This window comes from Prionailurus bengalensis, chromosome D2 (assembly GCF_016509475.1).
Source record: "Prionailurus bengalensis isolate Pbe53 chromosome D2, Fcat_Pben_1.1_paternal_pri, whole genome shotgun sequence".
In the NCBI taxonomy this organism is placed as follows: Eukaryota; Metazoa; Chordata; class Mammalia; order Carnivora; family Felidae; genus Prionailurus; species Prionailurus bengalensis.
In genome coordinates, this window is record NC_057351.1 from 55334320 (window position 1) to 55352523 (window position 18204).

The 18204-nt window shown below is 49.4% G+C and overlaps 1 protein-coding gene across 1 annotated transcript in view; it reads right to left on the bottom strand.

The window, feature by feature from the left end:
• Positions 1–16238, bottom strand: part of TLL2 (tolloid like 2) — a 123026-nt gene extending 106788 nt beyond the window's left edge. Inside the window, exon 1 of the mRNA XM_043597120.1 lies at positions 15794–16238. Coding sequence (XP_043453055.1) covers positions 15794–15995 — 202 coding nt within the window. The 5' untranslated portion in view covers positions 15996–16238. The remainder of the gene's footprint in view (positions 1–15793) is intronic.
• Between the last annotated feature and the right edge of the window lie 1966 nt (positions 16239–18204).

An 18204-nucleotide genomic window follows, 5' to 3' on the forward strand; every position in this document is an offset into this window, starting at 1 on the left:
TTTGGTTGAGATTAAAGAGTAAGGTCTGTTTAGTATGGGAGTCTCCTGTCTCAGGGTCTCCAGCTGCTCCAGCCTGGGGAAATGGCCATCGCAAGGGACAGATAGCTTAGTTACTCAACATATGGCAGAAAGGAGTGGGGAGCTGGAAATACTTTAATTGGATCAGATTTGTGGCAAGTTTCACATTCTTTATAAACTAGTCTGAATCCTGGAATTCCTAAGCTGGAGAGAGTTTAAAAGTCATCTAAGCAATGTCCTTCTTTTCCTGGTGAGGAAACTGAGGTCCAGGAAGGTTAAATGATGTGCTCGAAATAGGTGCTCTTTCCCTACACCAGGGATGGCAAATATGAGACAGGCACGTGTTCCCCTCCACCCACGGCGATATCCCTAATCACGGTCCTCCTGTCTATCAAACATGGACACTGCCTCCAAGTCCATCCCAACACAGTGCTGCAGAGGGCCAGCACAAATTCATAGAAATGGCACATGAGCTGGGGCCTATGTGCCATGACACCCTACACCATGCTGGCAACGTTCATAACCTATTATTCATTTGCTCTAGCTAAGGGTTTCCTACTCAAAGCCACTTACGGTCTGAACTCAGCAGTCTGAGACTGCACACCAGAAACACAGCAAGGCCTTAGAATCCAGAGGACTCCACGTTAAAGATCAGTCAGGACCGAGGAGAGCACCACATACAGCCGGCTATGACAGAGCAACTGGGCTCTGAAAGCTGCTGATTACAACTCAAGAGAGTTCTGCCTTGGGTGACACCATCCTATTTTACAGATGAGCCAAGGGAGTCCTCCTAGTGCCTGGGCTGGTGACCGCCTTGCTCAAGGCAGATATGGCCTCCCACCTCACCTCTTCATCTACATCACAATATGGCTGTATCAGTGCATATCAGAGCCACGCCACATCTTGGCTTTCCAAGCAGGACTCACTTGGCTTAAGAAATACCCATGCAGCTATTTCCCAGAAAGAAAGGATTACCCACTAGATTGGCAAGAGCAGGCAGGTAGGCCATACTTGCAAGGTTATCTAAGTCTTTATAGCTCAAAATAGGTCTCATCTTACGTACCATGCCCACTCAGTTGGTGATGTTTCTTTGAGCGCTGTGAGGTGACTTCTTGGACCCATAGAAAAGAGCTCCATGATCCATTAGCCATGTCTGCCTTTGGCGTGGGGGAGGAGTGGCATCAGAGTGCCACACATTGGCCATTTACATATGTATTTTTAAAGATACTAAAAGTATTCCCATCCATGTGAAAGAATATCTGCAGCAAGGCCTGAGCTGTGATTAAAATTATTCTTTCTGTACTTCCTCTCCACCCTCTCTGCCCTGCTCTGTGCCCGGGAAGGCTGATCCTATGGACTGCATCCGCCACGACCCCTGTTCTCTGGCTTCTTGTGGTACTCAAGCAGGAGGAACCCTGGCAGATGAGATGGAAGGGGAGCGAGAGACACAGGCCTTTCTTCCCATCTTTTTCCCTCCTTTGGTGCTGTCTCTCATAGCAGGTGCATCCCTCGGCCACTTCCCCTCCTGCTCGGTTCCAGCTCCAACAGCACTGCTCCTTCCCTGTCCCTTCAGCCACAGGGGTGGCTTACTCGCCTCTGGGTGCCTCATGCTTTTCTTTGTTCCTTAACCCTGCCTCCGTAAGTAGTCTCTTCATGAAGGTCTCTTCACTCGAAACATCTAGGGTAAAGTCTGTTTCCTGCTGGGACCCTGCCTCACATCGCTGTGCTAAGAAAATCCTTCCGTTATGTTATTTCCGTAGCTAAACAGGACAGTGGCATTCAGACTAGTAAGGTGATTGGCTACTTTGGCCTAAGAGAACACTTTTCACCGCTTAATTCCAGCAGAATGTGACCCACTGCTGTCTCACACTTGCTATGTTCCCACAGCCTGAGCTCACAGGCCTCCACTCAGTATTGGAGAGAAGGGTGCAGTTTAGGTCCTTAAAGCCAGAGCTTCTTGGGCTATAATTTTGTATCTTATGTGCCTGATTCCAGGACCAGGCATATCTCATAAGCCCTAATATCTCCACTGTGGAATGATCTTGCATAGAGCCACAAGTTACCAGCACAATTATGCAGGATTCATTCTGAAGACAAAGGCCCCCTGGAGACCCCAAGTAGTGCAGAGATTGGAAAGAAAGATACGCTGGGCAGAGGGTAGAGAGACCTGGCACCCACCTCCAGGCCACAGCTGCCGGTAGCTGTCCGTGTGACCTTGGACAAGTTACTGCCCCTCCCAGGCCCTCAGGGTTCTCACAGGAAACGTGAAAAACTTAGAATAAATAATCCCAATGGTTCCTTCCAGTTCTAACATTCTACCAGATTTTACTCTAAGAACTTACCTTGTGTATCTGGCTAATGTTCAATAATGGAAATGAACTTATCATCATTTTGACTAAATTTTCTTCATAAAGGTCTAGCAAGTTTAGTCTATCATGGCAGAAATTGCTTATTGTCCACCAATACCTTCTCTCACTTCTTCCATAATAATGGAACCTCTGATTTTCAGTTCCAGGCCTTCCAGAAGAAATATCCCCCAGACTCCATATAGCTATCTGTGGCCCCGTGACCAATAAGATAAAGCCAAAGTGGCAAATGGCGTCTCCTGGGAAACTTTTTCTCCTACATCCTTTGTGCCTTTTTCTTTTCCGTGTCTTCCATGTCTAGACTGTGTGTGTGATGGTTTGAGCTCTGGCTACCACCTTGGGCCAGGAGGACAAGGCCTCAACCTCGGAAAAATGGACGGGCAAGTTGTAAAAAGACTGCATCCTGGAGCATTTTCTGGAGCAGAGGCCATATTGGCCCTGCACTGCGGAACCTCCAGACTTTGATGCGACGAAGAAACTTCTGGCTTGTTTAACCAGTGTTCCAGCTACCAATATATTGTTTCTCAGCTGTAAATCTACCCTTTCTTCTCATGCTTTGTGATACTGGAGTTGCACCCTGGAAACATTCCTCCTTTGCCAGCTGGCACGACAATCGGCTTTATCAGTAGAGGGCACTAGAGGGATAGAGCAAGAGGAAGGGATTTTTCTTCCTAGGCCAGTGGTCTCATCTTTCTTGTTCCTATGGAGTGGTTGTCAGTGGTGTTCAGGAGACTCACTCATGCCCACCCTTCAGAGTTTTGCCCGAACTCCAATGGGCGATTCCTCACTCATCAGTCTTTTCTTGTGGCACCTCAGTGAATTTCTCCAACCTCCACTGGACCAGGGCCACATTCTCTCCTATGAAATTACACATTTTGTCTGGGTGAGTGGGTGGGGGTGCACTTTCTCTGAAGTTTACTCCTAGTAATTACTCCCCACGTCTGCTGGTTCTGTTTTCCTTAGAATTCTCCAGTAACCACTTCCCTTTTGCTAGTTCATAATCCTTTATATTAAATTTTTGAATTACTTCTCAAATGACTGGTATGATTTTAGTCTCCCAACTGGACCTTGATGGACATAGCCAATTAATGTTGGGTCCACTACTAGCAAATTCAAAAGCTTAGATGGTACAGCCATGCAAACATCACCACGGACAAAGGGAATGATATGGTACAGAATAAACTTTCTGCTTTTTACAAATCTTCTCCCCCCAAATTATTTGTGACAAACATGACAGATAAAAGGTTGAAATTCCTAAAATTTAAGTTTCTACAAAATGCTAAAAAAATGACCATCCAATTAGCAAAATGAGCATGAATAAAAGAAAAAAAAAACTCAGAAGAGGAAAAAAAACAGGAAATAAACACAGCATAAACAAGAAATGCACATAACAAAAGAAATGCAAACGGCCAAAATCAATTGTTAAAGGTTCAACATCATTTGAAAAGGAAATATAATTAACAATATAAACACAAATTGGAGAAATGCAAATCATTTTCTTATCAAACCAGCAAAGATTTTTAAAGATTTAAAACTAGAATACAGAAAGTTAACCTTAGTGGAAGTTCAAAGGAATTAAAAAAAAACCTTAAAGGGCAATTTGAAAAGAAGAATCAGAAGCTCTAAAAGCATCTACAGTTTCGCCTCGGCAATTCTACATGTAGGGATTTTTTTTTTTTTTTTTTCCTAAAGAAATCACGTTAGGAGCGCCTGGGTGGCTCAGTCAGTTGAGCGCCCGACTTCGGCTCAGGTCATGATCTCACGGTTTGTGGGTTTGAGCCTCGCATCGGGCTCTGTGCTGACAGCTTGGAGCCTGGAGCCCGCTTCAGATTCTGTGTCTCCGTCTTTCTCTGTCCCTCCCCCGCTCACACTCTGTCTCTCAAAAATGAATAAATGTTAAAAAAACATTAAAAAAAAAGAAATCACGTTAAATGTACATAAAAATCTAGCAACAAGGATGACTCCAGCATCACTGTTTATAAAAGCAGAAGAAAAGATTGGGGAAAATCTCTATGTCCAACAAAAGGGGATTGACAAAACAAATTATGATGCATCTATACAGTGATGTACAGAACAATTTAAATTGACATGTATTACAGAAGCAGCTTTATTATCATGGAAAGAAGTTCATGGTGCTAGGTGAAAATGAAATACCAGCAGGTTCAAAGCAGTATGTACAGCATTTAAAGAAAAAACATTATAAACATGTATGAGAATTTCTTTGGAAGAATATACAATAAAAGGTTAACAATTACTTCCAGGCCATGGAATTACCGGAAATTTTTACTCTTGCTTGCTCCTTATATTTTCTAAATGTTCTCCAGTGGATGTGTATTAGCTGTGTAATTAAGAAAACTGTTTTACGTTAAAAAAAAAACACAACAAAACTCCCTTTCCTGCACATCTCAAGGACACCCCAATGTTTACTGAGCATGCCTTGATGAACTCATTCATGTGTCAACTCTGATTTTGAGACGCAGCTCAGCTTGGGGCTTCTCCCACACACAGATCTATGATCTCCCTCCCATCTTCCCTTCCTTTTCATTCCTGAGGTCACGGCCCAAGTCCGGTCCTTATGCTCCTAGGCCTAGAGCTCCTGATTGTCCTCCTACTTCCTGCTTCTACAGACCCTAAGCATATATGTCTTCACTGTAAGAGTGCTCTGCTCGAAAAACATCAATAGCTCCCCATTTTTAAAGGGACATGCTTCAAATGTCTCAGTTTGATATTCACTGTTCCAAGCTTCTTTCAGTCTTATCTCTACTGCTCTGAAAAGCAAACCAGAATAATCCAGATACATCAAAAGCATTCCTGTTGCCTCACCAGGACTCAAGTTGTTCTACCTTATGTGCCCTCCCCTGCACCCACCTCCTTCAAATCCCATCTATCCTTCTAGGCTTACTAGGAGGAAGCTTTCCTTGATTTTTTTTTTTTTTTTTTTATGGTGATTGCTACCTTTTCCAAATCCCTATGGTATCTCATTTGCTCAGATTCTCATTTGGCAAATACTGCTTGAGCACCCACCATGTGCCAGGCACTGCGCTGATGACCTGGAAATCAAAGGAGTCTAGTTTCTATGCCTTAGAGCTCATTGTCTCATATGGAGATAGACAAGGAGCAAATAATCACACCAATGACTATACCCAGTAACAGATGGTAAAAGGTACCATGTAGGGAACCAAAGGTGATGAGAGATTTAAGAGATGAGATCTGATCGAGATCAGGGCCTGGGAAGCCCTTGGAGGGTCAGGGATGGGGGGAATGATACGTAAGCTGAGGGTCGTAAGCAGATCTGATTTTGTAAACATGATCAAACAGGAGTTTCAGAAAAGACCACTCTGCCTACAATGTGGAAAAGAGACTGCAGGAAGGAAGCTGGGCAGCAGGGGCATGGGTTCAGGCACTGTCGCAACAGCCCAGCTGGAAGCCCACCTTAGACCAGAAGGTGGCAATGGAGATGGGAGGGACGTGTATCAGCAGGGCTTGGGTTGGACTGCATGAGAGAGGAGGGGAAAGACAGGCATCCAGGATGGTGCCAGAGCTTCTGGGTGAAGCACTTGGGTGGACTCTGGTACCACATGGTACCTGCCTCCAGGGGGCTCAGCCCCAGGGAGCAATGTGAGTCCAGGGTGAGAGGATGGGAAACCAGCACCAGCTCCATGGGGAGAACTGACCCAGGGACGTGAAAAGGTTTTAGGGCAGAAGGTAGCCTGCTCCTGTGGGAAACTGGCTCACACAGGACTCACATCAACTCAAGGCCAGTAACCCAGGTGGGAGGAAGGGGAGGAGGCTTGGTGCAAATTGCAGGATGAGCCGACAGATAAGTGGCCCAGCTGGCGGAGCGGGCAAAGGCTCAGGTCTGAACGTCAACACTCAAGTGCTCGTGCAGGCGAGCTTGAGAATATTTATTGGTAATTGACAGAAGTGGTTAGAGGGTGGCGTGATCACAGATAGGTCTGTAACCAATCAGCAGGAAAGCTCGGTTCCTGTTGCTATGTTTGCATCCAGGCAGAACTGTATTATGAGCAGGCTAAGAGGATACCATGAGAAACCTGCTTATATGCATTTGGTTTATCTGTCATCCTCCCTCTGCTTCATGGATGAGAGCAAGCGAGCTGTGGAGCAATAAATTATCACTCGCCACATGCTATGGATCCCAAGAGAACTCTTTGCAGCCCTGAGAGGGAGAGATAAGCCTACACAGGCCACGGAGAGATTGTCACTTCTGGGGAAATTCTTAAATGGGGAACAGTAACATGAGTAATAGTAATCACAGCAAGGAGAAGAACTAACAATAACTGCTCACAAAACACTTCTGTTCGCTGCCTCATTTAATCCTCAAACAAACCTACATGATGGGCTTTCATATCAGTCCCATTTTCCAAATAAGGAAGCTGAGGCTCAGAGAGGTAAAGAACTTAGTCAAAACCACACAAGTAATGAGGACAGAGGCAGGCTTCGTGACATGGGCTGACTGATGCCAAAAACAGTGTCTTAAACATGATGGTTCACTGACCTGCTCTGCGACCCGGATGGCCACTCACCCAAAGCCTCCTTGGGAAACATGGGCCATCTAAGTCCTCTCCCTCGGGTGAGGAGAGTGGCTGGGCCCATCATCCTCAACCGACCTGACACCATGCACTGCCCCGGGCCTTCAGGGAAACGGATGGAGGAACAGAGAGGGACAGATGCCTTGTACCATTCTCCCCTGTGCTTTGGGACTCAGGGTACTTTGAAGGCCAGAACTGTCTCATCTTTGTTGGAGTCCCAGCCAAGGATAGAGAGAAAGGTAGAGAGAAGGTGGTGGGCTATGGTGCTCTGGGGAACAAGTGCACCAACGTGACCTTTAGACCAGGCAGCACAGAGGTGCTTGTTGACTGTGTGGAAGGGTTCAGGAGAAGGGGAGCAGCTCCAGGTTTGGAGCGGCCATGTGCTTAGAGAAGACAACAGGGGTGGGAGGCCCTGGCCCCACCGCTTACAAGTTCAATGTTCCATGTAGGCCCCAGCCCAGCCTCTCCGGCTGTGTAGCACCCAGACCACATCTCCCAACGCCCACAGGATCATAAGAGCCCAGATCATCTTCTGTGAGTGCTCAGATCATCTCCTGGCAGTTTGAGAGACCAATGGAGAGAGGAGAGGGAAAAGAGCTTTGAAAACCATCAGGTATGGATGGTCCAAAGTTCTAAGGCAATGTTGTAACCACTGTGAAGATTAATATAATTGTAGTTCTCCTCTTGAAAAGTATGGTGAGAGATAAGAAGGCAGAAGTTTGGGGATCAATGAAGTTACATCCTCTATTCAGATTGCTTGAGTAGGTGTTCATGGCAGAAGGACTGTGCCACCATCAAGTGTGATGTGGTCCCAAATCCTGCTTGCTACTTGAAATCTGGAAGAATGAATGCTTTTAGAAAGAAGAGTGGCCAGAGAGAGCCATTGGCTGAATGGGGGCTCCAGCCAATACCATTCACCAACCTCTAAGCAGTCAGGGGCGGACTTCTCAGTGGGGCCTAGACACCTGGTTGGCTTGCAGGGCATGAAACCACACCCCACTCCTAACATCAGGGAAGCCAATGACTTTCATGGCAGATTTGTTTTCAGACCAAGGTTTTTGGATATGGAGGAACTATCAGCATCAGCATCATCAGGAAACGTAAAGCTCTGGAAACATCGTTGTCTGGCATCAGTTGTTCAAATACTTGGTTTCCTACCACTTGGAAACCTTGCTAAATTTCTGTGGGATGATAGTAATAAAAACAATCTTTACTGAATATTTGCCATGTTCCAGGCACTATTCTAAGGCTTTGTCTATATTAACACATGTAATCTTCATAATAACCCTATGTGGTAGATATTAGTATCCACAGTTTATAGACAAGGAAATTGGGGTCTAGAGGGCTTAAGAAGTTGTGTAGGGTGCCACAGGCATTAAGTGGTATAGCTAGGATCTAAACCCAGGCAGTTTGTCTCTCGAGTCTGCTCTCTCATAGCATGGAAGGTGGTACTATTCACATGACTCAATTTAACCCACACACTTTTTGCACATGGCAGGCTCTCCGGGGCCACAGAATTACTGTAATATTTCATATTTATTGAATGGCTCCATTTGCTAAGCACAGCATTGAGTGCCTTTTTTATAACAACAAGCCTGCAAAATAGGAGTTTGTATTAACCGCGTTATACAAACAAAACAAGAGACAACAAAAACAAGGCTTTAAAGACCATGAGACTTGCCCAAGGTTTCACAGCTATTAAGTGACAGAGATGAGAAGGAAAATCTAAGTCAGCCTGTCTCCAAAGCTTGGGTGCAGAACCAACAGGCTGGGGTGTCGTGAGAGTGGCTGGAGAAGCAGTGAGAAGCGATGGTCCCAAACTGACCACAGGAGGTGCTACTGAATGCTGCTGACCTTTCTACACCCAGCTTCCATCAGCAGCATCTTCTTGCTGAGGAGGCCATGCCCAGCCCTGAGCTGGACGCTCCCAAGGACAGGGCTAGGTCCAACTGACACTTAGATCACCATGCCCAGTGCATGGCCCTGTGCTTGGTGGGCGCCCTGCAGATCTGGGGCTGCTGCGAATGGCTCCGTGGTTCAACTACTGCTCTGCTCCTCCTCTCTGTCTCACTGGACAGAGGATTAAAGGGCACGCTCCCAACACATATTGCCATTCCAGAAGAGGGTGTGAGACACCGATCACTGTATAACTGGCAAGGACAAAGAAGAAAACAATGGGTTCCACTGATGTCAGAGTTGGGGATCGACCTTGGACGATGCCATTGAGGACTTCTCTGTCTGCAGAACTTGAGCTCTGTCTACAAAGACAACGCTGAAAGTCACAGGACCATCGAAGGTCTGGACAAAATGCACGGTTTCTCCCTATGCAAAATGGGAACTGACACAGCCACCTGTCTATTCCTGGGGCCAGGCTAAAGATCAGTGGGGTGGTCTTCTAGCTATCACTCAACTTTTGGAACATGATCATCCAAATGGGGCCCCTTCCTGGCCTCCCTCTCCCAGATGCTGCTTGCCCCAATCTGAGTCTTAGCCACCGTTGGGACCTCTAGGTTCTGTTGGGCATCCGATGGCCACACCCTCTCTGCCTGCTTGGTTGAGTTGCTGTGTCTCTGTATGACAGTTACTCAGGGGCCAAGACAGTGCCTTTCCTCCCCCAGCTCTGCCCTGGCTCGTCCTCACCTTCTCTTACTTTTTAAAGAAATCTTTGTTGAGCTATAACTCACATACCATAACATTCGCCCTTCAGTTACTTAGGAGACACTGTTTATCAATAATTATCAGATCTGACCTTAAGAATCCCTGACTATACCACCTGAATTAAATTGTTCATTTATTACAAAAATTCAAATTCCTCTATAGCATGTCAACAAAAGAACTCAAAAAGTAGTTGTGAGTACCACTCTGTGCTCTAATAATGTATACATCAAACACTGAACACCTGCCTGTACCAAAAGCTAAGCACTTCACAAACACTGAATCGCTTAATCCTTGTAGCAACCCTAAATAGTGAATATTAGCAGTTCTTTTCAAGTGAGGAAACTGAGGCACAGAGAGGTTAAGTAACTTACTCAAGGTCACAAAGCCCTGCATAAGCAGCAGATTTTGAATCCGGGTCCGTCAGGTGTCAAAGCCTATGCTCTTAACCACCTCAGGCCCTGCCCCAGTGCACTTTGCGGGGTGAAATATTAGGAACAGAGATGAGCTAGAGATCGCTCCTGCATGGAGAAGTGGGAAAATTAACTTTCATTTCGATACAGCCCTGAAAGATTTTGACTCCATCAAATCAGCACCTGCTGATAAAAGGGCATCGTGACAAATAGGAACGAAAATAAAGTTGTAAAAAGGCCAGGTGCCCTCCCCTGAGTGTGACCCATGGCGGTGGGAGCCCGACAGGAGACAGCAGGGGTGCCAGGGCGATAGGAACAGGGTCCGCCAGGGAGACAGGCCTCCAAGGCACCACGGAAACCTCACAACTGTGCTTAAGAAACCAGGGCACCTGCCTCTGCCATGAAGGATGGAGGGGAGCTCTGGAGGGGAGCACTTCCCAGGACCCCATGATCCCCCAACTCCTCCCTGAGCACTTTTAGGAGGGCTGCAGCCCACTGGGCTGGGTCTGCTTCACTACTTCCCAGGCTGACAGTGAGCTAGGAGGTGCCTTCAGCCATAGACCCAATCACACAGGGCCAAAACCATCATTCCCTCATTCAGCAAATACTGACCAGCACCTACGACGTACCAGGCGCTACTCGAGGCACTAGGCTTATGGTAGGGACTCAAGCAGACAAAAGTCCCTGACCTCACAGACTATGACATTCTGGCCTCGCATCAGTAATGTGAGGGCTGCTGGCAACAGCTGCCCCAGAGTGTACTGTCCTCGAGGGCTCTGGATGGCCCCGAAAATCAGGGCCTGACTGGTACGGCCACTGTGTCTGGGAGAGAAAGACAAGGTAGAGTAAGGCCCCACGTTCCGAGCAGAGGTGAGGTCTGAAAGGGTGGGGAGGGATTGCAGGCTTCCTCATGAGGAAAGAGTAGCTCCCAGGCCAGCACCCTCACCACTGGCTCCTCAGCCATAAGCCATCAGGGGCCACTGACTATATTTACTTATGTAGCAATATACATTTTGCCATATGTCAACATCGAGCCAGGAGGAAGGCGCTGGCATTTATCAAGCCACCGGCTGAAAAGTAAAACTGGCTGCCAGCCAGTTTCCTTGGGTTTAATAAATCCGAAAGGCTATACGGCACTTTACAGTTTACAAAGCACTTTCCCACGGTTTGAGCTTCACGTAGATAATTCTGGTGATCTGAGTCATGTACCCTCAGCTTAACTCGAGGCAGCTCCATGCATCGCTGCATGTCTCCCCACTTTTCTGCTTAAGAACTTGAATCTGTCTGACCACGGCACTAGCACGTGCAGACGAAGGCTGGCCGTACCGGGAAGTTAATGCCTGGAGGAGCGTGGCAGGTCCTATTTTCCCAGACTGGCTGTGACAATAGCCTGCATCCCACATGCTCTTCTAACAACGTGACTCTGATACTCCTCCCATGGAGAGGTGGGTCTATGTCCCTGCCCCTTGAATCTGTGAAGGCTTGTGACCATGGCAGAAATGATGATAGGCGGTTTCTGGGGCAAGGCCACATAAGGCAACACAGTTTCCATCTGGTTCTCTTGGGATGCGTGCACTTAGGATCAAGCTGCCATGCTGTGAGGAAGCCTAACTAGCCCACACGGAGAGACCACTTGTAGGTGTTCTGGCCAACAGTTCCACTGAGGTCCCAGGCGATAGCCAGGCTCCAAGCACCAGCTGTGACCGAAAGAGGCTCCGGATGATTCCAGCCCCTAGCTGTCAAGTCACCCCCTTCCCCACTACAAGTATTCCCAGCAGAGGCGCAGATACTGTGGAGCAGAGACAAATCACCTGTGCGCTGCCCCTTCCAAACTCCTGATCCACAGAATCACCAAAACAATAAAATGGTTGCTGTTCTACACCACTGAGTTTCAGTGTTTTTTTTTACACAGGAATCAAAGGAACAGGGAGCAAACGGTGAAGGACAGCAGCCTTTGGAGAAAATGTTCCAACCCCCTCTTGAATGGGTAGGAAATTCGAGGAGACTTTATGGAAGCTTTGCAGAGGTCCTGGTGCGTGCAAGACTCCATCAACGAAAGCAGTTACCTTCGCTGGATTTCCTCCTTCCTTGTTCTACTCTTCCTGCTTCTTGGGATCACCTCCCAAATGAACCAGCAACACACAAGTCCTTGTCTGAGGAATCCAGCTACAAGTAGCCTCAGGTCTGCCCTACAAGGCAAGTGGTTTATTCCCATCCCCATTTTGCAGATGAGAAGACTGAGGCACAGAGAGGTGAAGTGACTTGCTCAAGGCCACACAGAGAGTAAAAGGGAAAAGGACCTAGGCCTTCTGGTTCTGAATCCAGCTAAAGAATTGTAGACGAGGGCAAGCAGGCAGGGAAGTCCTCAGAAGCTTTGCAAAGGTTGTTCTCAGAAGCATGGTGGCTGAGAGCATGTCCTGTAACTCACTATCAGTTGAACCCTTGGCCCCACTTACAGTTTAAGATGAAAAACAAAACGGCAGAGCCAGGCAGAGACTATGCCCAGAAAGACCAGCATACCTCCCTAGCCCCAGGCCAGGAGGATTGCACACACTCCCACTCCACGAGCATCTGATTTGAAAACATCCTTTTTTACAGCATTAGGTAGATTGTTTATTTGTTAAATGTTACCGTTTCAAACTTGCTTTGAAGGTCCACAGGAAGATTTCTTTCAAGTTTCTAGAAAACCTGTCTGTAAAAGAATCTAACTGTAGGGGCGTCTGGGTGGCTTAGTCAGTTGAGCGTCTGACTTCCACTCAGGTCATGATCTCACAGTTCATGAGTTCGAGCCCCACATTGGGCTCTGTGCTGACAGCTCAGAGCCTGGAGCCTGTTTCGGATTCTGTGTCTCCCTCTCTCTCTGCCCCCTCTTGGACTTGCGCTCTCTCTCTCTCTCAAAAATAAATAAACATTTAAAAATTAAAAAAAAAAAGAATCTAACTATATAACAGGCACTGTTTTAAGCACGTTAATCTATTAGGAATCATCCTCATTTATAAATGAGGACAATAAGGCACAGAGAAAATATGTGTCTTGACCAAGGTCACACAGCTTGTAAATGGCAGAGGAAATGATAAAATTCGTAAACGTTAAAAGGGTAAAAATGTTTTTGAAAATGTTAAAAGCAGCGAAATGGAAAATAGTAAAATAGTAAATTGTGAAACACTTACCCATTTGGTCAGCCTCTGAGAGACTGAGCTGGAAGCAAAAGTCACAGAACCTCAGAACACTAGTAGGAAGGAACCGGGGGCACAAATTCAAACACCCACAAGGTGGGAAGTGCACATAGGGCAAGACAGCTTTTGTGGGCCAAGAGACCCAGCTCCCTGGGACTGTCAGTTTGCAACCTTAACAAGTCTAACCACCTTGTCCGGTAGGTGAGCAACTGAGGCCCAAAGAGGAGGGGACTTGTTTGAGGTTAACTCAGCAAGGATCAGATCCAAGACTCTCCTCTATGCACTCTGTGTCTGCAGCATAGTGGGGACCCCCACTCGAGAACGGGAAGGTGGGAGGTGTTTTAGATTCAAAATCCTGAAGCCCCCCTTCTTGGCAGAGGAGTCAGGAGGTTAGGATTTGACTGGGATAGGGTGACAGGCTGCCCCTAATAATTTGGTTTAAATGTGGACCCAGGAAATGCAGTGTGCCCCCTTGAGCTGAGAGGTATGTCCTTTTATTGACGTCTCAATGCCCTGGCGAAATGCTTTTTGTCCTTCCAGAGGGCTTTTCCTAGCTCAGGGAATTTCCAGGAGCACGGAGAGCCAGAGATGCGACCTTTTCCCCAGGTCTCCCTTGCCATCGCCCTCTTCTGGCCGCTCTTAGAATGAGTACAGCTTAAGGAGAGGCCAAGGCAAAGTGAAGATGAAGAATGGCTGTGGAACACGCCTGGAGCAGGCTGAAACCAAGCTCCCAAGATCCTCTACTTTCCAGCCCTGCCTGCCCATCCCATCCTGTCTGCAAAGAGTCACGGAACACGCATGCCCTGGTTATCTGGAATTTTCTACAAAATTATTGGAGAAAAATGTGGCCCCAAAGAGGCAAATCTGCCTTAGGGTTATTCCACAAGGCCGAGACTGGGAGCCGGGGAGCTCTCACAGACAGACCCAGGCCTGGTTCACCCAGATTTGCAGCACCCAGATCAGCACCCAGCATACCAGAGGTGCTCAGTACATTCCTGAGCAGTCTGATGGCTTCCCCAGTCCAGGCCCCAGACACCCACACCACATTGCCTCCCAGATCCCCCAGCACACATCCAGTAGAGTCCAGGATCTGACAAGTCCAGGGGATGGCTGATTCACCCCCTATAGCCCCATCCCATTTTCACAGCCTCAGTGTCTCTCTCTTTTCAGGGCAAGGCCACCACCATTCCACCGGTGCTCCAGAGCCCCTTCTCCCTGGTCATGAGCTGGGTGGCATGAGAACTGAGAGACCTCGGTAGGGACATGCTACCTGCTGATATGTTTTCAAATGACCCAACACTTCTGCCCACCTTCCTAACTCAGAGGCCCCACCAGGTACAGGAATAGGTGGGAATTCTGTAGGGGTATTCCTGCAGGGTAAGACCAGGGCCCTCAAGCCTGGTTTGATCTTCAACCTTCACGAGATTCTCAGGTCTCACAACCCCTCGGCCCTCCAGCCTCCTAGTAACCTGGTTTTCCCCAGACTTCACCCAGTGCTGACCCGTCTGACCCCCAGCCTAGCCCACAGCCGCTGTAGTTACAATACAAATAATTACAGGACCACCTCATTTTTCCGTTTGCAGAGAATTTTCCCATAAATCACCCGAGATCTCCTATAATTACCTTCCCCCATGAATTGAGGCTACCAGAGGTCTCCAGGGAGTGAAAGAGTGGGGCCGCTGGCCACGGTGCCCCCCCACCCCCCAGGCCCGGCCGAGCACAGCGCTAGGAAAGGAGGGAGGCCGCACTCTCCTTTCCGTGCGCTCATCTCTGCGGGCCGCTGGCCGGCGGCCGGGCCTCCGAGCCCATCTCTCAGGAGAGTTAGGACCGCTCTGTCTCGGCGGCCAGAGCTCTCCAGACTTGCCGGCTCCCTGGAACCTGCGCTCTGGCCCCGGTGGCGCTGAGGCCCCGAGCGCTTGGGCTCGGAAGCCACGCCCCTCGGGACACACGAGCCGGCTGGTGGCTTCGGGAAGGGAGCTGCGGCGCCCGAACCAAACGTGCGCCAGAAAAGACCCGCGCGTCCCGGGGCGCCGCTTCCTGAGGGATTAGAGCACCTGCCGGCTTCCATCTCCGCGACCCCCAGGCCCGGACCACGCTCAGGGGGCTACAGGGAAGTTTTCGGCAACTCGGGTCACGCGCGTTCTTCCTCGGCCACCACTTTCCCTTTGCCCGCTGTGCAGCTTTCTGGTTTTTGTTTTTTTGTTTTTTCTTCTTCTTCTCTTCCCAAGAGCAGGCACGAGATGTCGAGAAACTTTGCGCACAACTTGCAAACGCGGGGAAACCGGGGCCGCGGCTCCATCTGAGCCCGGGAGCGGCGCGCCCAGCCCCGCGCGTCCGGCAGCGGCTCGTGCGGAGCACCTGGCTGTCAGACGGCCGGGGCGCCCGCCCTCCTCCGCTGTGGGAACGCTCCCGCGGCCGCCACCCGGGGCGCGCCGCAGGCCCGCGGCCGGGACGTCCCAGCCGGAGTGGCATTGTTTTCCCGGGGAGCCGGGGAATCTCGGGGGAAGGGGAGGGAGACCCGCCCCACAGACGGCAGCGCAGGCTGGCCCACTACTCATTTGCATTTCAAAGGCAAACTTCTGCCGGACTTCTCCGGCGGCGGCCGCGGCACCTACCGGCTTTGCACGGGTCGTGGTAATGTTCCAGCTGCTGCTCCGCGCCCTCCTCGCCTTCCAGCGCCGAGTAGTCCGTGGCGGCGTCCGAGCGCTCCGCGAGCCCCCCGGCGCCGCGGGGCAGCGGCGGCAGCAGCAACAGCAGCAGCAGCGGGAGAGGCAGCAGCAGTGGCACCAGGGCCCCGAGAGCAGTCGCCCGGGGCATGGTTGCGAGGGGCCGGCGGAGACCGAGGGAGTTGCTTGCGTGCACGGAAAGCTCGGCTCGGGCCAGGGACCGTGCACAGGGTCAGGTCGGCGGCGGCCGGGGCACGGAAATTACGCGCTGCTGCCCGGCATGGCTCGGGCGCGGAGCGAGCAGAGCGCGGCGCCCGGGTCCGCGTCGGGGCGCCCAGCAAGCCGCCGCTCAGAGCTACTTGCCCGGCGGCCGAGGCTGCGGCGGCTGAGACTGTGGCGGTGGTGGCGGTGGTTGGAGCAGTGGCCGCTCCGCCCCTCTCCACCCGGGCTGGACCACACAGCCCTCGCCAGGGGCCCCGGGCAGCCAATCACTCGGGCGCCCGAGGCGAGGCCCCTCCTCTTCCCGGCACCTCCGCAACTTCGGAGGAAGGGGAGCGAGGTGAGGATGCTGAAGGCAAGGGCCCGGGGCCCGCCGAGCTCCCACCGAGCCGAGGGCGCCCTTCTCCGGACGCCACCGCGGCCTCCGGCCCCGGAGAACACTGTTTCTGACGATCAAGGCTGGACTTCCCGCCTCGTTTTAGCTTCACAACTCACTTTACAACTCCCCGATGCACACGTGGGCGAAGGCAGGCAGCGGCGGTCACGGCTCCGAGCACAGGAACCCGATGTGAGCGGTCCGCGTCGCTACCAACTGGCTGGGTGCTTTCGGATAATCGTTTCTCTGTAAGAATGAAGTTAATCTTCTGTCCGGGAGCTTTCAGCTCAGAGGGGGTAAAAAAAAAAATCGCAGATTGCTATTCTCTCAGCTTTTTCAACATCCCTCGTCCGGCCATGACGGGCGCTTGCTGCGGCACCCCACCTCACCTAACAGTAGCGGCTGGTGATACGGGTGCCTTGGGGGAAGAATTATTCAAAATGACAGATTTCCCCTCTTGGTGACCCTATCCTTTAGCAAAACAGTTTAAGATGCTTCATACAGGCAAAAAGATTGACAAATGAACAGCTGTACGTGCTATTTGTGTTGAATTACTGACATGTTTTTATTAAATAAGCCACTCACCATTAACTTGATGGAATAAAAATGACCAACTCCTGAAGTCTGGTTATTTTTTTGCCAATTAAAAACATATGCCCAAATAATTTAGGAGAATAATCAAGAGATATTTGAAACCCAATGCCACGTTATACCTTAAATGTAAAAAACTGTCAGAACTGGTGGGCCATTGTGATTTATAGACATATAAGGTACTATTATCATGAGGCATTTCAAAGACCTTTTTATGCAAGCAAAATTGCCCTAATCAAGAAGTAAAACACACCAATGTGGAAAGATTTTTCAGCATCACACCCAGTAGAACCTCACTGCGAGCAAAAAAAAAAAAAAAAAAGAACTCACCTTCCTTTGAGGTTTTCATAGGATTTCACAGCCCCTAATGGCAAAATAGCTGACAGGGAGCCCAGAGCCGGGCTTTATACAGGACTATGAATTTCTTGCATTATGGTAACCTGCCTTCTTATCTATTAACTGGGATTACAAGTCCTTCAAACCAGTAAAGGTTTAGAAATGAACCACTGTATGCGGGCTCTTGGATATTTTGTCTTGGCCCTTAAAAAAGAAATCCAAGTTGACCCTGCTTCATCATCAAATGGGCACACACAGACAGGAGCCAGATTGGCCAAGAAGATCTAGTTAGGAACTCACAAGTGGAAGACATTTGGGAGGAACGGATGCCACCAAATGGCAGAGAAGGCCAAGTGGCCATTAAACAGGCAATAGGTGTGGGAAGGGGTTGAATGGCATTTCTGCCTGAATGCTGGAAGGAGTCAAACCCAATGCCATTGTTCCATGCTCCCAACACAGTGAAGGTCAGCACTTGTCAATAGACGAGTCCACAAAGTCAACATCTAAGAAGCCTCACAAACTTCTGTGACACTTCCAGGTCTCCAGATGGCACTAGGCAAACAGCCAACTGGCTTCCTCATTAGCAGGAATTCCTCTGGAAAGTAGACATTCCAGGAGACCTCTTGTGCAGGCCCTGAGGCTGTGAGCTTTTATTGCTTCTAATCCCCACCCGGTGAGTAGCTAACAGGTCTCCTCACCAACACTCCCAGTCCAAATAGTTTGAAGACACTGGTGCTCCTGGATGGGCCTGCCGCACGGTTTTAGGTCAGAAGCCTTGTCATGATGCGCCTATGGCTGTCAACCAACAACTAGCAACAGAACATTTGAATCACAGTAT